Consider the following 24,540-nt stretch of genomic DNA (forward strand, 5'->3'; position numbering starts at 1 on the left):
AACAGTATTGTGATGGAATTTATCTCCCAAAAACATTCCCAAATATTCCATCACAGTATGAACTGAGGCTCAGCTAGTTTTATTTGCACCCTATGAGTTAGAAGGTTAAAGATGAAGGCAAGCTCCAGATAGGAGCATAAAGGCCAGGTTGACATTCCCAGTGGAGCATGGCAGGAGAACAGGATGGGTGCAAGTTCTGTTTTGCTGAAGAGATGTCTCTTTCTCTCCTTCTGTGGCATTATTTTCTAGACCAGGCCTATGTGCTGGACAATGTGGAGATTAAGGAAGTGGAAGTGTTGGATGTTCTTAAAAACATCAACATTGATAAGACCATGCGGCTAAATGTAATGTACCCCAGGCTGCCGTGGGAGATGAGAGAAGAGATAGCTGGGGCAGTAGCTATGATCTTTGAATCCTCTTTGGCCACAGAGGTGCCATAGGATTGGAGAATGGCAAATGTTGCCTTGTTTAAAAAGAGGTAATAGGGAGAATTCTGGGAATTATAGACCAGTGAGTCTTACAAACTATTGGAGAGGATTCTTAAGGATAGGATCTATGAGCATTCGGAGAAGTGCGGCCTACTCAAGGACAGTCTGTCTGCATGGGTTTGTGAAGGGAAGATCATACCTCATGGGTCTAATTGAGTTTTTGGAGGAGGTAACAAAAGGAAATGATGAGGGTAGGATGATAGATGTGGTCTACATGAATTTTACAAGGCATTTGATAAGTCCCCTGTGAGAGACTCATCCAGAAAGTCATGAGGCAAGGGATCAGTAGAACCTTGACTGTGTGGATAAAAAAAGAGAGTAATAGTGGAAGGAAAGTATTCTGCCTGGAGGTGGGTGACTCGTGGAATGCCACAGGGATTTGTTCTGGGACCCCTGTTCTTTGTGATTTTTATAAATGACCTGGATAAAGAGGCGGAAGGATGGGTCAGTAAGTTTGCAAATGACACGAAGGTTGAAGGAATTGTGGATGGAGCTGGAGTTTGTCGAAGATTACAAGAGAATAGAGACAGGATGCAGAGTTGGGCAGAAAAATGGCAGATGGACTTCAATCTGGATAAGTGTGATGTCATGTATTATGGAAGGACAAACAAGAAGGCTGAGCACAGAGTTAATAGTTGGTTATTTAGGAGTGTGGATGAACAGAGGGTCCGTGGGGTTCAAATCCATGCATCCCTCAAGGTCTAAGATAATTAAGAAGGCCTATGGCATGCTGGGATTCATTAATAGGAGGATTGAATTCAAGAGAAGAGAGGTCATGTTGCAACTCTACAAATCTTTCAGAAGGATGTGGAAGCTCTGGAGAGGGTGCAGAGGAGATTTACCAGGATGCTGCCTGGATTGGGAAACAAGTCATTAGGCAAGGTTAGCAGAGCTGGGGCTTTTTGCTTTTGAGTGTAGAAGGATGAGAGGAGATTTAATAGAGGTCTACAAGATTATGAAAAGCGTAGATAGGGTGAACAGCCAGCACCTGTTTCCTGGGACAGCATCAACAAACACCAGAGGATGTGTGTACAAAGTTAAGGGAGAGACATCAGGGGTAGGTTTTTTACACAGAGAGTTGTGGATGCCTGGAATGCCCTACAGGGGATGGTGGTGGAAGCTGAAACATTGGGGACATTAAAAAGACTTAAGATACTTGGATGAAAGAAAATAGAGGGTTATGGGGTAGGGGAAGTTTAGTACGTTTTTTTTGGAAGGAATATATGGGTTAGCACAAGGTCAAGGGCCCAAGGGCCTGTACTGTGCTGCACTGTTCTATGTTCTGCTGGATATCTGTCCCTCAAACATTCTTAATTTAGAAAATCTGTTCATTATCACTGCTGCTTGTGGGTGCAAATTGGCTGCGTTGTTGCCTAATGTTACAGAAGTGACCACACTTCATATGTATTCAATTGGCAGGAAAGTATTTTGAGAGTTCCTGAGGTTTTTAAAGATCTTTTGTGAATGCAAATTATTTCTTTTCCACTGAGGTAGTTCCCTGGAGTTCACCAATGAGTGGAAACATCTCTTGACCAACCACATATTATTGCTCTTCCCTTCCCTTTCCTTAATCAGCAATCTGTTAATCAGGGGTATTACCGAATACTCTCCACTTGCCTGAATGAGTGCTACAACGATGTTCAGGGAGGCTGAAGAGTATCCATGACAAATCAACGCACATGATTAAAACTCTATCTGTGATCCTAAGCAATTTTTTTCCTGTGCCATCTATATTGTATGGCTACATGCCTTCATAGAACCATAGAACATTACAGCACAGAAGCAGGCCCTTCAGCCCTTCTTAACTGAGCTATTTTTCTGCCTCGTCCCACTGACCTGCACCCAATCCATGGACTTCCTATCTCCCCATCCATGTAACTATCCAATTTAAAAAAAAATATTAAAATTGAGCCCACGTTCACCTCTTCAATCTACAATTTTCAAATTGCAATCTCCAAACAAGTACTCCTCTAGACTACAGCAGCAGTATCTCTCCAACATGAAAACTCTCTCATCAAGATGAACAAAGGTGGCACTAGAACACCCCTAAAAGCCACATACTGTAATGACTTGGTAATGTAGTGCCGATCATTTATTGCTGTTAGGTCAAAAATTCTGGAGCTCCCTTCTAACAGTTTTGTGTCTCTTTTCCAACAGTATCTTCTCAGGAGGTTCTGCAGTGATTTAAGAAGATGGTTCATCCCTGCATTCTTAAGGGCCATTGGGGATGTATAATAAATGTTATACAGAAAAATGAATGTACAAAGCAATGAACTCTGTGAGATGTAAGCTTCCATGGAGATAGAAATCCAGACAGTATTACACAGTTCAGATAGCTTGAAATTGAAAGCTAAATCTGGTGTATGTTATGAATGCAGTGGAATAAATAGGGAGAGACCAATGCTATCATTCAAATTGTGATGCATGGTTAACTGCCATCTTGGGATGTAACCAATTCTGATATTGATCAGAGCAGACATGAGTTTCTCGATGTAGTACGATGGCAGAACCTATGATACATGGGGTGAAACACGAAAGTCTGCAGACACTGTGATTGTAATCAAAACGCAAAATTGCAGAGGAACTCAGCTGGCTCTGCAGTGTCCATAGGACGTCAAGATATTTTTACAGTGTTTGGGGTCTGAGACAATCCTTGGGTCTTTAAGGAAAAGCTCAGGGCTGAAACATTGGTAATATATTTTTATCTCCTATGGAATTTCTCCAGCATTTTTGTGCTTTGAAATGATTCAAGGACCCAGACATGGAATCAAAAAAGGGTAATGGGTCAAAGGTCTGGAGGGGAGTGACATGAAGGGGAAGGAGGAGAGAGAAGAGTTGAGGGTGGTGTTTGAATTGAGAGTAGAACTCATCGGACTTTTTTATTTAACTTGGAATCTTGGATCTTGTCAACAAGTTACCATAGTTAAGCCATTAATCATGGAATCGTGGCAGTGCAGAATAAGGCAATTTACCTCATCGAGTCTCTGTTAGCTCACCATTCCACTGTAGGACTTTTTGGCTGGAATGCAGCTTGATTTTAGACCATGATGAAAGAAATGCAGAACCCACTGAAAATAATCATCAGGTCAATCTTCAGCAAAGAGGAGAACTGATGAATTGCAGCACATCCTTATATCTTCATTGCGAAGGTGGTAGACATAATGAGGTCGGAATGATCCGCCAACTGATCGAGGGTGGACATTCAAAAGACACTCACCAAATTTTCTTGAACATGACAAGGTAAACATTGAAGGAACCTCTGTTCCCAAAAATCACCTTCGACAGGGTGAGTACACGACCACGACCACAGGAAATACTCGGGGGCTTGTGTCTGAGTTAAAATTGCACACTTGACCCAATGAGTCTGCCAAGCAGGATTTAGTGGAAATATTGCAGAGCTGATTTGAATGTTACTATAAGGTTATAAAGCCTCATGGAAGATTCTTCCATTGACTTCATAGTCATTGATATATTCATAACAGAATTTAAAACTTATTAAATTTTAAGAAAGTCAAGTGATTGTGGAACTCATAGTTTGGATGCCAGAGAGAGAAGATTTCAAATATTCTTTGGAAAACCTTGCTCACTGGATGCGATGATGTAGCCTGTTCCGAAATGCGCCATGGTGTCATGAAGCCATGACAAGGCAGTGTGCGTCAAAGGCTGATTGTTTTGACATAAATGGATGATGTCTTTTCTCCATAACCTCTTGCATAGAGATGGCATCTCCTACAGAAAAAAAACTGACTGTTCCCAAGAGAAGGAGGTCAGGGTGCTTGGAGTTCCTTCCACACAACTATTTCCAAAAAGCATTGCACACTTCAAGCTGTTATTGTTAGGTCAAACATATAGGACCTCCCATCCTCTGTGGAGCATATTTGACCATTTGTTTGCCTAACCACAGCTTAGAGCTTAGAACCCAGTCAGAGTCAAGGGAAACAATGAAAAGATGCCATTGTGTTCTCCACCACCACTGATGTGAGTGCTTTGGTGGGCCTTATTTTTTGCTGATTTACTTTAACGATGCTTTCCAGTCTTGGTTATTCAACTCTTCTGACAATGTTTGGACCTGACCTTCTGCACAATCAAGTATTTGCCATTCCTGTCCTGGGAAAAAGTTGGTGGCTGTCCACCCTTTTGTGCCTCTCATAATCTCTATGAAGTTTCCTCTCATTCTCCATTGCTCCAGTTGATGTTAGCTCCCCTTAACTGCAGTTCACTGGATTTCATTTTCCAGGGATACTGAACACCAGTAGAGTCTGCACTACTGTATTGGTGTTTTGCATAGCCTTACCAGGTAAATTTTTTGTCAGATTATATACATGACATCACACACCACCCTGAAATTCTTTTTCCTGTGGGCCAGGAATATTTCAAGTTTTCGGTGACTGTACTCAAGAAGGAAGATATGCACCGTATACAAAATTAAAAAATGTAAACAAGGAAAGAAATGTAAACAAACTGACTGTGCAATACAGAAAAAAGAAATATTCAGTAATAAGTTAATAAATAATATGCAAAGTAAATTAGTCTCTGATTGAGTCTTTTGTTTAGAAGTCTGATGGCGGAGGGTAGCAACTCTTCCTGAACCCAGTGGTTTGAGTCTTGTGGCACCTCTACCTCTTTCCTGTTGGCAGCAGCGAGAACAGAGCATGTCCTGGATGATGTGGATCCTTGATGATTACTGTTGCTCCCTGATGGCAACGTTCTCAATAGTGGGGAGAGTTTCTCAATAGTGGGGAGAGTTTTACCTGTGATGTACTGGGCTGTATCTATTATCATGGCTCCTGATCAATGGTCCATACTTATAAGTGCTCCTCCAGTATCAGACATGTCCTGGGTGGCATGGATCCTTCTCCGATACTCTACTGGTGTTCAGTACAGACTTAGGCAACAAAGACCATCTGGTAAGGCACAAAAGGTGGCCAAGTGCTCATGACCTGAACATCAGTGACATCAGGACAAGATTGGTTTCATGTTCTTTCAGATTATCATTTTTTTAACTAAATTGTCAGAGTCTGGAATGTACTGCCAGGTGTGGGAGGAAAGACAGATTTAGTTGTAGCTTTCAAAGACGAGCTGGATTGGTATCCGAGAGGAAAGAATTTGCAGGGTTGTAGGAGAAGAATGGTGGGGGGGAGAAGGGGGGGGCACGGTGTGGAAGCAGGCAGACTGCTTGCATCGAATGTCAGTACCGACTGGGCAGAGGAAATGATCTACATCTGTGATCGTGCTGAGTCTGATCCCAACAATTTACGTTAAAAAAATGAAAGCAGACAATGTCGGATGCATAAAATGAGTCAAGCAGTACGAGTAGAGGTGGTAACAGTGGTTACTGGTCAATGACCTTTCAACCATCTTACTTTGCATAATTTGGGATTTATGGTTCCTTTCTTTGCTCGATTATCCTAAATGACAATCCCTCACATCCGTCACAAATGCAGCACAGTTGGAACAACACTATTACAGCACCAACGGTTCGGGTTGGACTCCAGTGCTGTCTGTAAGAACTTTGTACGTTCTCCCTGTGTCTGCATGGGTATCCTCCAGGTGCTCCAGTTTCCTCCTGCCCTTGCAGGTTAATTGTGTGTATTTGGACTGCACAAGCTTATGGGCTGGAAGGGCCTATTACTGTACAGAATGTAAGTCAAATTTTTAAAAAGTCATTTTCTGATGACCCATTATCAAATAAATGGTCTGTCCCTGAGCAACAATAGCAATATTTATAGATTGATACTTGGATAGAAAATGTCCAGAGGGATATGACTGAAACATGGGCAAATGGGTGTAGCCAAAGGCAGCATGGACAATTTGGGCTGAAGGGTTTGTTTCTGTGCTGTGAAATGCTGTGACACTCTTCTTCTTTGGCTTGGCTTTGCGGACGAAGATTTATGGAGGGCTAATGTCCATGTCAGCTGCAGGTTTGTTTGTGGCTGACAAGTCCGATGTGTGACAGGCAGACACGGTTGCAGCGGTTGCAGGGGAAAATTGGTTGGTTGGGGTTGGGTGTTGGATTTTTCCTCCTTTGTCTTTTGTCAGTGAGGTGGGCTCTGTGGTCTTCTTCAAAGGAGGTTGCTGCCCGCCGAACTGTGAGGCGCCAAGATGCACGGTTTGAGGCGATATCAGCCCACTGGCAGTGGTCAATGTGGCAGACACCAAGAGATTTCTTTAGGCAGTCCTTGTACCTCTTCTTTGGTGCACCTCTGTCACGGTGGCCAGTGGAGAGCTCGCCATATAACACGATCTTGGGAAGGCGATGGTCCTCCATTCTGGAGACGTGACCTACCCAGTGCAGAGCATTTCATTGTCAAGCAATCCCTTTTCACTTATTCCTTTCTACGTGCCATTGGAGATAGCAGCCTCCGAGAAACTGTGACTTTGGTGTGAAGACGTGTAATGTGGGAGTATTATCTTGACCTGTTTGAAACTGGGAGCTAAGAAATGTAGGATAGCTCCAGCTACAATGATCACCATGTAAGTGCCAAACATGAACGATGAGGAAGAGGGGACAATTTCCTGTGATCAGTAATTACACTCCAGTTTTGAAGAGAGATAAATTACTATTCAAAGTTAACATTGCACAATTAGCAGATAACTCCCCACATATGAGGTGGATCTTTCATGCATTAATAAGTCATTGGAAAATAATGACTCTGTGACTGATTTTGATGGCGTAACAATTTGAGTGAGGATAAAGGAGATGCACGGAGGCGGACAGCTTATAAAAATAAACCATCAAGCGTCATGGGATGCGTTGGTTATGAGAACTTGATTTTCCATCAGTCACTGGGTCCCAGTGTAACTTCTGATAATAACAACAAAATTTTATTAATGTAGATTTTCAAGACATTTTCTTTACTTGATTTCAATGTAAAATCACCTGATCGCTTTTACTTCTGCAGCGATGGAAGGGTGTTAGATTAACGCATTGTGCAAATGGGCCCAGAAACATGCCAGTATTAATCTGGCTGAGTTGGCTGATTTCAGCCAGTGTGATATTTGAGGCTGTCTGATTGACTTTAGGCTAGGGAGGGGGATAATCAGCAAGCTCACTGCTCACATTTCCTATTCAGCACATATACAATAATGCAATCCACGTATAGCACTTATAACTGAGAATAGGTTTAATCTGTTTTAGTGATGTTGGACTGTCAGTCTTGGCCTGTGCATTGAAGAAAACATTACAGTCTCTGGCTAAATTGCCCCATTGAAATTTAACTCAACATCCTGAAAGTCAACAATTCAAATGGTCCCTTCATACTGCACTGAAAGTGCCAGCCTGGAATTTTGAATTCCAGTCCCAACAGTTGGCCATCGCACAACCCATTTTTTTTATCTCTGATGAAGGGAGAAAAATCTCAATAAAATGAGACTGGAAAGAGAGAGTAACAGAAAATGTGGGAAATAAATGAGAGGTTGATAAAAATTAATTGAATGTGTTAAAAGGAGATGGATTGCATCTTAAACAAGAGAGAAGGTAAATTAAGGAGAGAAGGTAGGGAAATTAAAAGTTCATTGAATATCAGCAATGTTAGAAAAATGTTGTCAAAACGCAGAGATGCTGGAGGAACTCAGCCGGTTTCTCAGCGTCCATAGGAGAGAAAGATCTATTACTGACGTTTCTGGCCTGAGGCCTTCTTTATGAGTGAAAAAAGACAGGTGTCTGAATTAAATGCCAGGGAAAGAAAGGGGCAAGAATTATACTCAGGTTCATTCTCTGAATCAACTTTTTGACACTGTGGCTGAAGTAACCATCAGTGCACCAAACTGCAGAGCCTAATGTACAGAGCACATTGATTATATGTCAAATATAAACAAATAATTGTCAGCAGATCAGTCAACATCAGTTACCATTTCATCAAAATAGGAACAATGGTTTTCAGATTTGAGATGGGACTATTAACCCGTAGCGCAATCAACAACCACAAAGCAAGTGATTAAAGGTTCTAATATCCTGAATCATCCAGCACTCAACTACATGCTTCTGGCTTGGATTCAAGGCTAGGACTGAGGGAGGAGATGAGGCCTATCAGCCTTTATTGGGAAACTATGGGGAGGAGTTACCAAGGTTGGAGGTGGGCCAGCCTGACCAGTCCAGTGAGGTCCCTGCCTGCATTACTGTGCTCCACCACATAACCTAAAATGTTAAATGCTTCTATCTCTGCAGATGCTGCCTGACCTGTTGAGTATTGCCTGCCTTTTACAGATTTTATGCAATTTCATTACCTTTTTGGCTTTTCAGCTACTTAAAAGAATATGAGGACGTCTTTAAGTACTTTAATCAATTGATTTGCATTAAAAATGCACCTCTATTATATACTCACAATGGTGACATTGTTATTATTAATTTCTTTTTATAACATGCTTCAGGAATACAGAAAGGAAAACACCACATATGATTTTGGCTGTTTCTTTAATAACCAAGCAATAACGAATACATTTATGCATAGGATATACAGAGAGAATTGTGAAGTGAATTTGTGGCAGTACTCTGCCACCTTTCAGGTTGGCTGCTTTAATGGAGGTGAATTTTGAAATAGATTGAGAATAGTTGATACATATTATTCAAAAGTTCAGATATGAGGATCTGTTTTTCTGAATCCTCACTTGAAGTGAAATTACACGCCTTTTACAAGTGAGGAGTTGGAAACAGTGCAATAAATATTTAAAATACAGATAATTGTGTTTATAGTCATCCTGTTTTTTTTCTCCCGATCTACAATATTCCAGGGATTATTATGGTTACCAGGAATTGCAGATTATTACTGCCAGGGATGGCAAAGCAAAGGAGAGGTCAAATAGTTCACTGCAGATGAGGACACAGATAATTTGTTATTAGATGTCAGTTATAGAATGAGCAGCCCAGCCCTTCAACATAGGTCCCTGGGAGCAACACACAACTCATTCTCACCCGGTACCTTCTTCTAGAGTTGAGAAGCTATGCACTTGATATGTTAATATACTGCACAGTTCTAGAGGTTCCTGGATCATTCACTGGTCTATCAGGCTTGGTTGGGGAGATCTATGATGTGGTAGAGAGAGTGAAAAACAGTGAGGGCTTGAGCTTCCCAGTCTCCATCGAGGTTTGGTAAAATGTCTTTGTTCACCACAGACTGGATAGGCCATGATTGGTGGGAGCCCAGAATGCTGATCACTACCAAGGCTCACAATCTGGGATGGCCACATCGCTGGGGTATCAGAAGGTGCAGGCAGACCCTACAACCTCCATGGATTCCAGGGGCTATCATTCATGTCAAGACAGGAGGGTTAAACATGGGCGAAACCAAGGGGAGAAAATATTTTGCAAGTCGCACTTTTATTGGTAGTCGCTATCACGGTCTGTTGACCAATGATTGGTTAATCCATGCAAGGTCCTATTTCACAAGCTCGGTGTGCTGTGTCGTGTTCATACTTTTATTCACTTGACACTTGCATGGGAAGAAATAGGATTGCTTTCTGTCCGGCATTGGTTTTGTGTCCAGGCTTGGCATTTCCATTCTTTCGAATGGCAACATACCAGTTCTTTTCCGCATACTCCTTGGACTTGTATGTATTATAACCGTTCTCCTCCAGGTTTTCCAGGAAGAAACATTCATCTGTTGGAGATGGCTGTGTGTAAAGTAGAAGGAATAAACATAAATGAAAAGGAAAGATCTCTGTCTGGTGGTTTAACAGATAAAGGCATAAGTCAGGAAGATCCCAATTTGAACATTTGGAAAAAAGCAAACTTCTGTGCCTCCATTAGAACACAAAGCATTCACATTTAGTATGGTATTGTTCAGAATTTCAGGGTATTTTATTCCATTTTAGAGTCAATAAAATGTTCTCCAAGTGAGTCACAATGATATAGTGAAAAAAGGTCAGCTTGTTCCATCATTACAATTAGATCATGGCTGATTTGCATTTCAGTTTAAAATCATTTCTCTTTCAATCCTGATGAAACAAAACTCCTGCGATTTCAGTTTCAAAATTTCCATTGACCCTGGGGAGAGAGTTCTAACTCCAGTAGCCTTTGTGTGAAGAAACACTTCTGAAAATGGATGAGAGGGGGGAGGGATGGGGGGGTGGCTTGGGAGGAGGGAGGGGGAGGGAGAAAAAGTCACTGTAAATGTGTGGAAAAGAAAAAGTGTATATCATGGCTATTGTGATTTATGGTGTGAAAAATAAAAAATTAAAAAAAAAAAAAAAAAAAAAAAAAAAAAAAAAAAAAAAAAAAAAAAACACTTCTGGATGTGTCCTGCTGCTAATTTAACAAACATTGCTCCTCTGCACTGAAGGAAAAGGATTCTCTCTTATCTCCACCAATGAATCTTTCTAGCATCTCGAATATCTCTACTGAGTTATCCCGTAATCTTTTATGTCCAAGGAAATATGAGCCAAGTCAAGTCATCAAGACTGGCCCTTTCAGGCTAATCATTATTCCTTTCTCATGGGAAGGGTATGAGGGGATAATGGGAAGGGTATGGGGGTATTGCCTGGATGTAGGTCAGTGGGACGAGGCAAAATAATAGTTTGCCACAGACTAGAAGGGCTGAAGGGCCAGTTTCTGTGCTGTAATATTCTATCAATCATTCCTTTGTTCTTCTTCAGATGTGGGTGCTGCTGACAAGTCCAACACTTCTAACCCATTCCAGATTGACCTTGTGGAAGGGCCAATAAGCTGTCCCTTGAACTGTGGCACTGTTGCACTGTTGACCTGAGTCAGCTAATCTCGAGCTGTGATTGGAGGTGCTCTGATTGTTTCCTGGCTAAGGAGGTTGAGAGAAACACACTGGGTTTATGCTATCGAATGTCACTCAATGATCCTGTTCAAATCTGGGCTTGTCTGAATATTAGCTGAGGGTTAGGGTTAGGGTTAAGTTTTGGGTTAATCTAGCTTCATTGTCCTCTCCCACAGTAAAAGAAACTTAACAATTCCTGGCAAGGAGAGCATCAGGAGGGTACCAGCAGTTGTTGAATGTATGATTCTGTACCCTCGAGGAGAGAAAAGGAGAACAAGAAGAACAATGTCTTTTTTTAAGTTATCCAGGAATTAGAAAGCTCTGCAATAAATGAAGGACTTAGTGTAGAAAGTGTATTGATAGAGGAGGAAGACATAAAAAACAGTAGATGGTGGAAATTGGAGCTAAATAAAACTTGGAAGAACACAGTGGGTTGAGCAGCATCTGTAGAAGGAAAAGGAACTGATGACTTGTGAGATTAAGACCTTATATTTGGAGGAGGGAATGCTCTTTGGACCACACTGTTTGGCAATACCAACTTGACTCCTTATGCATTGCCTTCCAATGCATTTCACAACTAACGATTTACTTCTGAAGATCATTCCCCATAGACTATTTTGACAGGCAATTTGCACAGTGCAAGGCCCAATAAAGAGTGAATGTGTTGGAGATCCTGTTTAGGGTTAGCGTATAATGCTATTACAGTGGTCAAGAATCTGGCACTGAATGTAGGAATTTGTACATTCTCTCCATCCTCTGGCTGCTCTGGTTTCCTCCCATATTCCAAAGATGTATGGGATTAGCAGATTAATTGGTCAGATAAGTGTATTTGAATGGTGTGGGGTCATGGACCCGAATGGCCTGTTACCGCACTGAACCTTAAAATTAAATGCTAGTTGAGGAAGAATATAAGAATATTGGCCTTGGCATCAGAGAAAATTCCTGGGCTAATCTCAAGAGGTCTTTTTTTATCCCTATGAAAAGGCAAACCGATCCTTGGTTTAAAGTCTCATGTGATGGTCAAGACTCCTGCATATATATAACTTCCCCATGAAATATCATTTTGGAGATACAATTTTGAGATAAGAATGTTATCCACTGATTGAAGCTGATCTTCATAATGCACAAATTACATTGTGTGATGTGAGAATGAGAGAATTGCCCATTATTCTTCAGCCTGTCACATCTCCTCCTGCTTCTACCTTCAGGCAAGAGGTACAGAAGCCTAAGGTCCAGCTTTTTTCCCCCCCAACAGCTATCAGGCTCTTGAACATCCCTGTTTTACCCTTCTTCAGGACAACCAAAGATCTGTCTGCACTATTGCAACATCATTTTTTTTCACAGCAATGGAAACAATATTTATCTATCCTTTTATATTTATTCACATTTTACCCTCACTCATATGCAATTGAATTTATATTTACTGTTTATTAGTGTATTTTATATATCTGTACAGCTGCAGAAAATAGGAATTTCAGTGCATCTGTACATTGTATTTATGTATAAGACAATAAGCTCTCATCTCATCTCATGCATATTATTAAGGCAAGTGTTATCCCACCTATCTTGCCAAATGATAATGTGATTTTATAAGTATTGCTTAATGCAATTATTAACGAAGACAGGATTATAGATGTATTGTTGGGACACAGTCCTAATCCTTAAAACTGCACTCCACTAACTAGAGTGGCCCAGTCTGCCTCTCCATGTTTGTTCCACCTTGCAGAGAACTCATACCTTAGTTTCAATCATCTGCCTTGCCTTTGTAACATATCATCTTCAAACAACAAAAATAATCTCTGGCATTTCTTATAGTTAAATAGGAAAATATTCTATTTCACTAGTCCTGACATGCCTTGATGCTGAAAGTAGGTTTTGAACAAAGAGAAACCAAGACATAAATTGCTCTGTATTAAAACAGCAATGTGTGTTGCTTCATGCCATTATGAAGAGCTCTGAAAAAATTGGATGGTTTTGTTTTAAAAAATGCAGTTGGTCTTCATAACGTAATGTAGTTTAGAAACTACAGGCATTCCTGAAACACTCCAGCTTGATTTCACAGCACTGAACGATCGAATGTCAACCTCATCAGTCAGTTTTTAAATTTATTTTACCACCCCATAACGTTTTCTTTTTCATCATTCAGAGATTATACTTTATTGTTGATTTATCATATGATAAATCGCACCAACCCTCTTTTCAATCTTCTTCAGCATGATGCTGAACCAAGCCATGAAAGACCCCAACAATGAAGACGCTGTTTACATCCGGTACCGCACGGATGGCAGTCTCTTCAATCTGAGGCGCCTGCAAGCTCACACCAAGACACAAGAGAAACTTGTCCGTGAACTACTCTTTGCAGATGATGCCGCTTTAGTTGCCCATTCAGAGCCAGCTCTTCAGCGCTTGACGTCCTGCTTTGCGGAAACTGCCAAAATGTTTGGCCTGGAAGTCAGCCTGAAGAAAACTGAGGTCCTCCATCAGCCAGCTCCCCACCATGACTACCAGCCCCCCCACATCTCCATCGGGCACACAAAACTCAAAGCGGTCAACCAGTTTACCTATCTCGGCTGCACCATTTCATCAGATGCAAGGATCGACAATGAGATAGACAACAGACTCGCCAAGGCAAATAGCGCCTTTGGAAGACTACACAAAAGAGTCTGGAAAAACAACCAACTGAAAAACCTCACAAAGATAAGCGTATACAGAGCCGTTGTCATACCCACACTCCTGTTCGGCTCCGAATCATGGGTCCTCTACCGGCACCACCTACGGCTCCTAGAACGCTTCCACCAGCGTTGACTCCGCTCCATCCTCAACATCCATTGGAGCGCTTACACCCCTAACGTCGAAGTACTCGAGATGGCAGAGGTCGACAGCATCGAGTCCACGCTGCTGAAGATCCAGCTGCGCTGGATGGGTCACGTCTCCAGAATGGAGGACCATCGCCTTCCCAAGATCGTGTTATATGGCGAGCTCTCCACTGGCCACCGTGACAGAGGTGCACCAAAGAAAAGGTACAAGGACTGCCTAAAGAAATCTCTTGGTGCCTGCCACATTGACCACCGCCAGTGGGCTGATAACGCCTCAAACCGTGCATCTTGGCGCCTCACAGTTTGACGGGCAGCAACCTCCTTTGAAGAAGACCGCAGAGCCCACCTCACTGACAAAAGGCAAAGGAGGAAAAACCCAACACCCAACCCCAACCAACCAATTTTCCCTTGCAACCGCTGCAATCGTGTCTGCCTGTCCCGCATCGGACTTGTCAGCCACAAACGAGCCTGCAGCTGACGTGGACTTTTTACCCCCTCCATAAATCTTCGTCCGCGAAGCCAAGCCAAAGAAAGACAACTGCAATAAATTCACAACAATTATAATCACATGATTGTTTGTAATTTTTAAAATCACTCAACACCCAAATTATGACGATACAATGTAAGAGATGTTGATACTATTTTATGACATTGTAATTGGAGGTCTTTTTAAGCTTCCATCTTTAGTAAGTCTGCAGTTAATGACAATTTTTTTTTGTCGTCATAAATTTAGATCAGAATTTTAAAATTTATTTTAAATTGAGACAGACAGCACAGTAACAGGCCCTTCTGGCCCATGAGATTACACCCAATTAACCTCCAACCCTGTACGTTTTGAAGGGTGGGAGGAAACTGGAGCACCTGCAGGAAACCCCCTCAGACACAGGCAGAAAAGACAAATTCCTCACGGTCAGTGGCAGATTCCATCCTGGGTTGCTGGCACCATCATAGCATGGTGCTAACCGCTACAATAACCATGCCTTTAACCTTATCCCAAATTCTGCCCTCACTCTCTCTCTCTTCCTCTATTTTTTAAATCTCTATCTCTCTTGCCTTCTCCTTGTCTATCCCTCAGTCTCTCTCCTTGCTCTTGCTCTCACCCACTGCTCCACATATGTCTTGGCTCTTGGACTTGCTGCTCGCTGTGACATCTCAGGCCCTTTTGGTGCACACAGTGCTGGTACCGTGGTGGCAATGGTTGACCAGAAGTCAGGATATGCAACAAGGTCAGGAGCCGATGGGATTGGGGTGGTAGCTAAGTCAATAATTAACGTTAGTGTTCCTCGTAAAACTGGTAATGCAGGATTTCTCATACAATTATTGACTCTTCAAGTCATACAACACAGGAATATGCTCCTTTGGCTCAAAAGGTTCACACTGACCATCAGGCATTCTTCTACACTAATCCGACACATATCACATTTTATGTAATGATATTTATTTATATTTAGAGATACAGAATGGTAACAGGTCCCTCTGGCCCATGAGCCTGCTCTGCCCAATTATACCCATGTAACCAATTAACCAGCTAACCCTGTATCTCTTTGGAATGTGGGAGGAAACTGGAGCACTCAGAGGAAACCCATGTGTGGTCATGTGGAGAACGTACAAACTCCTTACAGACAGCACTGGATTCAAACGTGGGTTGCAGGCACTATGATAACGTTGCATTAACGCTACGCTAAACATGCTGCCCCATGCCATGGAAGTATGATGGTGACAGTGACTGTTGGTGTAGTGTGGGGTTTGCATATTCTTCCTGTGACAGTATGGATTTCTTCTGGGTTTCCGGTTTCCTCCCATGCCTCAAAATCGTGGTTAATTGGTCCCTGTGAGTTACTCAAAGTGTAAAGGTGAGCGGTAGGATTCAGGAGGAAAAGATGCAACTATGGGAAGAACAAAGTAGGATTAGTGTTGGATTTGTGGAGCCAATTGCTTATTGGTTGGCACGGTCTTGGTGACTCCAGTTCCTTAACCAGGCCACTTAATGAAATCTTGAGACTATTATACCAGCTCTTACCCATCCCAGTTGTACATTTTGTACTCCCTGTAGACCAGTCTTCACAGGTCAGTGGATGCCCAATTTCCTGGCCAGTGGAATTGGGTGGGTCCAGACTGCTCAATAGAATAAATGACTGAAATGAGGCCCAGCCAATAACATGGGCCGAGACTCCATGCTCGAGGAATATTGGGGTTTTGGTAAGTTTGCACCATCAAGATAGAAATTTAGGTGAGCAGATGAATGACAAAGTCATGACTTAAAAATAAAGAAGCATACTGCAAATAATAAAGTCTTATAACTTTTTAAAAATATTGTTGCAGGAAGTGATGAAGTTAGCTTGCTGTCAAACAGAACAATGATATGATATTCCACAGCAGGGAGTATGAATTTGAAGTCTACCAATTTCCTTCGTTGCTTTTCTAGTTTTGTTTTTGCTTCAGGGTAGAGCAGCTGTCCTGAGCTCTGTGGGTGCAGGTGAGCGGTGTTTTTTTTGCCTCATAACAGTAATTTACTAAGATGTTACCTCCCCTATACTTAACTCTTCGAGGAGATTCAAGCTGCGGGATGTGATTTATGGTTTGTCAGGAAAGAGCATGAGAAAGAATAGCAAGGAAGGAAAGCAAGGGAGGGAGGGGTGGGGGAAGGAAGCTGTTATGGATAAACACGTTATTGTGCCGAGCCCTTTGTGATCAAAGAATCCCTTTCGAGCACAGGACATGGTTGCAATTCCACTTTGGTGGAATAGAAAATACAAAGGAAGACTTACATTTGTCGAGTGCCTTTCCCAATCTCAGGTTGGAAAGGTAGCTTGGCAGTTCCATTTGAAATGTGGTCTCTGCTTTAGTGCAAAAGGCATGGTAGGTTGTTTGCAAACTGCATCGTCTCCGAAACAGCAATGAAAGAAACGGACAAATCACATTTAAGTGATGTTGGTGGAGTGATCAGTATTGCCCAGGATAACTGAGAATAATCCCCTATTTGTCTCAAAATTGCACCTTGTGACATGTTATGTCACGTTTCTATCAATGATCTGACAGTGCTATGTCTTGTCAGTACTGCATTAGAGGTGAAAGTAAGCCAAGACTGCTAGATAACATTATGTCCAGTGCGGTCAGGACAGGTAAGTTAAATTGTCAATGCCGATTATATACTTGCACCAGTAAGAAATGTAACTTTTTTTACCCTCAAGTCAAGTTACCTTTATTTATCATTCACACCATAACCACTAATAGCACAGTAAAGACGAGATAGCATTTCTCCAGGACCATGAAACAGATTTACACAAATAGAAATTAACTAACAAGTCATGATACAATTTAAAAAAACAATGAAAAAAATACATAATATACTAGCTCACATATGTTCTAGGAAATGAGGAGCCTGATGGCTTGGGGATAAAAATTGTTGCATAGTCTGGACGAGAGGGCTGAATGCTACAATATCTCCTTCCAGATAGCAAAAGGGTGTGAAGTCTTTCACAATGTTGTTTGTCTTCCGCATCCATCGTGTGTTGTAGATGTCCATCATGGTAGGAAGAGAGACCCCAATGATCTTCACTACTGACTCCACTATCCTCTTCAGGGTCTTACAGTGTGAGGGGGTGCAGCTTCCAAACCAGGCGGTGAAGCAGTTGCACAGGATGCTCTCAATGTATCCTCTGTACAATGTAGTGAGGATGGAGGGTGGATGAACTTTCCTCAGCCTTCGCAGGAAGTAGAGATGCTGCTGGGCTTTCAAGGAGCTGGTGTTGAAGGACCAGTGAGATTCTCCACAAAGTTCACTCCAAGGAACTTGGCACTTTTGACGACCTCAGTGGTGGAGCTGTCAATGGCCAGTGGAAAGTGATTCCCCTCGGGGCCCTCCTGAAGTCAACAACCATTTCTTTTGCTTTATTAATTTTCAGATGTAGGTTGTTAGCTCTGCACCAGTCCTTTAGCCAATGCATCTAATCTCTGCATGCTGACTCATCGTTCTTGCTAATTAGGCCCACCATGGTTGATTTGTCAACGAACTTGATGATGTGGTTCGAGCTGGGTTTTGCTGCATAGTCATGAGCCACCAATGGACTAAGCTCACGGCCCTGAGGAGCCCTCAGTGCTCAGTGTAATCCTCTTGGAAGTACTGCCTGAGGTATCCTCATCAGGAACTCTGATCTTAGATCCAAGTTTAGAGAGTGAGGCAGAAAATTCCACCCATTGTGCCACTATGAGACCGAGAGAGAGACCTTTCTTCTACCTATCCCCTTGAAATTAATGATTCTGAAATGTGAGACGTGGTCTGGAAAGATTGGTTAAGAAAATTGTGTGGAAAATAAAGGAAACAGAATGATTGCTTTCTTTAGAATAGCGGAAGCTAACAGGAGATTTATTTCTGGTGTATTAGATTATAAAGGACCTAGACAGAGGGAACAGGAATAGCCCACTTCCCTTCGCTGAGAAGTCAATATGAAGGCCAAAGGTTCAAAGTAATTGGTTAAGGGACGACAATACCAGATGTTGGTAGAGATTTGAAACTCATTGGTTGAAAGAGCAACATGGGTACAATCCCTCATCACTGCTAAAAAGTATTTGGATTTGAAATTGAAATGACAATCTACAAGGCTATGGACTGAAAATGTAAAGCGTGATTTGACTTCGGAAAGAAGTTAAAATGCCAGGCCTCAAGTATGGTAATCTCAGGATTGCTACCACGCACCAGAGAGGGTAGGAACAAGAAGTTATGGCAGATGAATGCGTGGCTGAAGAGAAGGTGCAGGAGGCAGAGGTTCAGATTTGTGGATCAATGGGATCTCTTCGGGGAAGGCTTGACCTCTATAAAAAAGATGGGCTGCACCTGAACTGGAGGGGGACCAATATCCTATTATGCAAATTTGCTAGAGCAGTTGGGGAGGGTTTAAACTAGTTTTATGGGGTGGGGGTGGGGGAGAGGGAGTGGGAATCAGAATGTGAGTGCAGAGATTTGGATAGAAGGGAACCAGGGTGCTAGGGCTGAGAAAGCGGAAAAGAGAAAAAAGTCAAAAATAATGTGCTGCAAAGAAAACAAAAGGGACAGGCAGGTGAAAAGACAAGATATTTTGACGTACAATAGAAAGACAGGAAAATCAGTAACAGATACTGGTCTAAGGGCACTGTACTTAAATGTATGGAGCATTAGGAATAAACTAGCTGACCTTGTTGTACAGCTACAGATTGAAAGATATGGCATTATGGCCATCACCGAGTCATGGCTTAATGGTGGATGAGATTGGGAGTTGAATGTCCAAGGGTGCACAGTGTATAGGAAAGATAGGCAGGTAGGTAGATGGTTTCTCCACCATTATTTTGCAGTTTTGGGAGATTTGATGCCATTGAAAGTTCCCTCTTTCTTGGGTCTTGCACGCTTCCTATGCTTTGTTACCAAATGGACCACAGCAGTTCTATGAATCGACAAATACTGGAGGTTGATAGACTGGTTTCCAAAGTGCAGGAAGAGCAATCAAAGAATAAAGCACAGACTACAAGAAGTCCGTTCTTGGTTGCTTACAATCAATCCAATGCTGACATGAATGCATTGAAGTTCTGCTGTAGTAATTTCATTCCTTGGACTTCAACAAAGTTAAAGTTTGGAAATGGAGAGCAATGATTAAATATCACATGTCATGTGCTTACATTGAAGGATGAATTTCTATTCTGATAGTTTTCAACTTTCCTCCACTGTTATGCCGTTAATGACTACATCCTAAACTTTGGAATTTCTCTTATTCTTTTCCATCTCTCTACATCTTTAGGGTGGCACGGATGGCATAATGGTTAGTGCAACACATTCTCAGTGCCAGCGATCGGGTCTGGGGTTTGAATCCCACGCTGTCTCGAAGGAGTTTATACGTTCTCCCTGTATCTGCGTGGGTGTTCCCTGGGGGTTTCAGTTTCCTCCCACTGTTTGAAACATACTGGGGGTGTAGGTTAATTGGGCGGCACGGACTCATGGGCCAATCCTGCATGAATCCCATTTTGAATTATCTTTATGTACCCCTCAACACTCCCAGATTCCACCATCTACCAATACATTAGGAGCTTAGTGGCTAATTTATTCATAAACATATCTTTGGGATTATGGAGGTAAATTGGAGCAACCAGGAGAGACAAGAGGGAGAAACTGCAAACTCCACGTTGTCAGTTGTCAGGATAAATGCAGGAGAATGAGGGGAGACCTCATTGAAACATTTTGAATGTTGAAAGGCATGGACAGAGTAGATGTTGAAAGGATGTTTCTTATGGTGGGTGAGTCTAAGACAAGAAGCCACAACTTCATGATTGAAGGGCTTCCACTTAGAATAGAGGTGCGGAGGAACTCCTTCTGCCTGAGGTGGGGAATCTGTGGAATTTGTTGCCACAAATAGTGGTGGAGGACAGGTCATTGCATGTATTTAAAACAGAGATTGATAGGTTCTTGATTAGCCAGGGCATTAAAGGTTATGGGGAGAAGGCCAGGGAGTGGGAAAATGGATCAGCTTATGATTAAATGGCAGGACAGACTCAAAGGGCTGAATAGCCTATTTCTGCTCATATGGTCATATAGATCACTTGATTCTATTAGATGTGCCATTCTAAATTGGCCCCCTTTCAAATACATCTTCAATTGCCATGTGCAAGCTCCAATGAAATCTGATTGAACCATCCTTACAGCAAATGTGCTGCAAATGTATATAATCGGACTAGTTAAGCAATCTGAGGCTTATGCTTTTCATCCCGACTTGAGAGTCTGAATTCACGCATGTCAAATGGGAATTTAAGTTCAATTAATTAAGCAAATTGGGATGGAAAACTTTTTATCAGTAGTATGGCCCACAAAACTAGTTATTGTGGTGAAACAAATGGGAAGGAAATCTGCTGCTCTTACCCAACCTGGCCTATAGATGACTCCAGACCCACAGTAATATTGCTAGTACTTAATTATTTTCTAAAAGAGCACAAAAAGCCATAGCAATGTAGGATGGTCTATAAATGCCTGTCTTGCCAGTGACATCCACATGTGAATAACTGAAAGGGGAGGGGAACTCCCAACTGAAAATCCATGGCTTTTTCCAGATATCTCTAAATATAGATGCAGAGTGCAATGTACATACAATGACTGCATTCCAACGAAATGCCAAAGTCTGCTTACCGAACCATGAAGCTGTCCTTTTTCATTCATTGCTAGGTAGTATCCAGTTTCAATTCCTTGGATCGTTATCACTCCTCTACTCACAGCCTGGAGCCGAAGCTGAACTGCAAAAGAAGGAAGGTGAAAATATATTAACCCCAACATGAAATGAAGATGCCATGAGAGCCACTGATTTTCTTAAGTATATTCATAGAGCGCAGGAGTACGTTGGATGAAAGAAAATCCCACATGGGAGAGGTTCCCATGGGCACTTTTACCTCCTATGGGCTCTGCGAGACTGGCTGAGTTCCTATAGCATTGCTGTGTTTTTACTACAACCAGAGCATCTGCAGACTTTCATGTTTCACTGATAGTTTGTTGTGCTCTGTGCTGCAGTTACCTAATGGGGTGAAGGTTGGCCAATGGCTTAGCTAGTAGTGAAATATATTGCCAAGGCTCAGGGTTCAAGGCTGAAGTGCTGACCTGAATTAAGTGATGAAGATTTGTCCATCAGCTTTAGGAGATCAGAGCAGTTTTTTTTTTGTGGCAGTTTCCCTTTCTTGTTTCAGGCTGGTCGTGGGTCTAGTTCGCAGTTTTCATCGATTCTGTTTCCCTTCTTTCTCGTTTAAGAAAAATGAAAAAAAGATGCAAGAAAAATTCTGTGCAATGAGGTACAAAGTCAGAAGAGATTACTTAGGGAAGATAAGATACAAAGTTAAGGGAATTAGAAAGAAAACTAGCATGAGAAATACATTGAAGGGTGATAGAAATAGGAGAATAAGGAAAATGTTGGATGTTGTAGGAATGTTGTCTGGTAAAGAGTTGAAAATAAGAAAACAGAAATGGAAAAGGAGGAAAGGTAATGATGGAAAAACGGAAAGAGAAGATAAACAAAATATAAAATGGCTACGCTGAACTATATGACTCTAAATATTAATGGAATACATAACCAAATTAAAAGGAAGAAACTACTAAATTTACTGAAAAAGGAAAAAATAGATATAGCATTTGTCCAAGAAACACACTTAACTGAATTGGAGCACAAGAAATTAAAGAGAGATTGGGTAGGACATGTAACAGCAGCATCGTATAATTCAAAAGCAAGAGGAGTGGCTATATTAATTAGCAAAAATGTGCCATTTAAAATAGAAGAGGAAATAATAGATCCAGCAGGGAGATATGTTATGATAAAATGTCAGATATATTCAGAGCTTTGGAATCTACTTAATATATATTCACCTAACGAAGAAGATCAAAAGTTTATGCAAGATATCTTTTTGAAGGTAGCTAATACGCAAGGGAACATACTAATAGGAGGGGATTTCAATCTGAATTTGGATCCAAATATGGATAAAACGGGGAAAAAAATTAACAGGAAGAACAAAGTAACCAAATTTATAATTAAATCAATGCAAGAAATGAAACTTGTGGACATATGGAGGAAACAAAACCCAAAAGAAAAGGAATACTCATACTACTCGACTAGACATAAAACATACTCAAGGATAGACCTATTCCTGTTATCAGCCCACATACAAGGGAGAGTTAGGAAAACGGAATATAAAGCTAGACTATTATCGGACCACTCACCCCTGTTATTGGCAATAGAGCTAGAAGACATCCCTCCAAGAATGTATAGATGGAGATTAAACCCCATGCTACTTAAAAGACAGGATTTTAGAGAATTTATTGAAAAACAATTAAAAATGTACTTTGAAGTAAATACGGAATCAGTGGAAGATAAGTTTATACTATGGGACGCAATGAAAGCATTCATTAGAGGGCAAATAATAAGTTATGCAACCAAGATGAAGAAGGACTATAATCAGGAAACAGAGCAGTTGGAAAGGGAAATAATAAACATAGAAAAAAAATTAGCAATGAAGGAAGATACAACCAAAAGAAGAGAATTGGCGGATAAAAAAATAAAATATGAAACATTACAAACATATAAGGTGGAGAAGAATATAATGAAGACAAAACAGAAATATTATGAACTAGGGGAAAAAACACACAAAATCCTAGCATGGCAGCTTAAGACAGAGCAAACTAAGAAAATGGGATTGGCAACAAGGAAAAAAGACAAACAAATTACATATAATCCAAAAGAAATTAAGGAAAACTTCAGAGAATTCTATGAACAATTATACCGAACCGAAAACGAAGGGAAAGAAGGGAAAATAGATGAATTTTTGACTAAAATTGAACTACCAAAACTACAAATAGAGGAACAAAATAAATTAACAGAACCATTTGGAACAGTAGAAATACAAGAGATAATAAAAAAATTACCAAATAATAAGACACCAGGAGAGGATGGACTCCCAATAGAATTCTACAAAACATTTAAAGACCTAATAATACCGCCCCTCCTGGATGCAATCAACCAGATTGATGAGACACAAAACTTACCAGATTCATGTAAAACAGCAATAATTACAGTGATACTAAAACAAGGGAAAGATCCACTCTCACCAGCGTCATATAGACCAATATCTCTGCTAAACACAGATTATAAGATAATAGCTAAACTATTAGCGAACAGATTAGCAGAACAGGTACCGAAAATGGTAAATTTAGACCAAACTGGATTTATCAAAAAAAGACGCACAACAGACAATATTTGTAAATTTATTAACTTAATTCATGCAGTAGAAGGAAATAAAGCACCGGCAGTAGCAGTTGCTTTAGACGCAGAGAAGGCCTTCGACAGAGTAGAATGGAATTACTTGTTCAAAGTATTGCAAAAATTCAGTTTACCGGAGAAGTATATTAATTGGATTAAAGCATTATATAAGGGACCGTTAGCGAAAGTGACAGTAAATGGACATGTATCAAAGCAATTTAACTTAAGCAGGTCAACGCGGCAGGGATGCCCACTATCACCATTATTGTTTGCGCTAGCTATAGAACCACTAGCAGAATCGATAAGAAGAGATAATAATATAAAAGGAATAAAAATAAAAGACAGGGAATATAAAATCAGTCTGTTTGCGGATGATGTGATAGTGTACTTAACAGAACCAGAACTATCAATAAAAGAACTATATAAGAAATTGAAGGAATATGGAGAAGTGTCGGGATACAAGATAAACGTAAATAAAAGTGAAGCAATGCCTATGAATAACGCGGATTTCTCAAAATTTAAAGAGGAATCCCCATTCAGATGGCAAACGCAGGCAATAAGATACCTAGGTGTGCAAATAAACAAAAATCTAGGCCAATTATATAAACTCAATTACAATCCACTAATGAAAAAATTACAGGACGATTTAGAGCATTGGAAAGAGCTACCACTAACACTGATAGGAAGGATAAACTGTATTAAAATGAACATTTTTCCAAGGATACTATACTTATTTCAGGCATTGCCAATACAACTGACAGAAAAA

The 24,540-nt window shown here is 41.1% G+C and overlaps 2 protein-coding genes across 10 annotated transcripts in view; one reads left to right on the top strand and one right to left on the bottom strand.

The window, feature by feature from the left end:
- The window catches only part of LOC138743195 (platelet-derived growth factor receptor-like protein), a 114,848-nt gene that overhangs the window by 30,699 nt on the left and 59,609 nt on the right, over nucleotides 1-24,540 (top strand). The gene's annotated exons all lie outside the window — the stretch shown is intronic.
- LOC138743193 (fibroblast growth factor 1-like) overlaps nucleotides 8,885-24,540 on the bottom strand; it is a 53,284-nt gene continuing 37,628 nt past the window's right edge. For all 9 annotated transcript variants that reach the window (XM_069898145.1, XM_069898141.1, XM_069898140.1 and 6 more), the window contains 2 exons: nucleotides 21,170-21,273; nucleotides 8,885-10,097 (listed from right to left, as the gene is read on the bottom strand). In XM_069898145.1, the coding sequence (XP_069754246.1) occupies nucleotides 9,903-10,097; nucleotides 21,170-21,273 (299 nt within the window). In that variant the 3' untranslated portion in view covers nucleotides 8,885-9,902. The remainder of the gene's footprint in view (nucleotides 10,098-21,169; nucleotides 21,274-24,540) is intronic.

The sequence above is a fragment of the Narcine bancroftii genome, chromosome 9 (genome assembly GCF_036971445.1).
Source record: "Narcine bancroftii isolate sNarBan1 chromosome 9, sNarBan1.hap1, whole genome shotgun sequence".
Lineage (NCBI taxonomy): Eukaryota > Metazoa > Chordata > Chondrichthyes > Torpediniformes > Narcinidae > Narcine > Narcine bancroftii.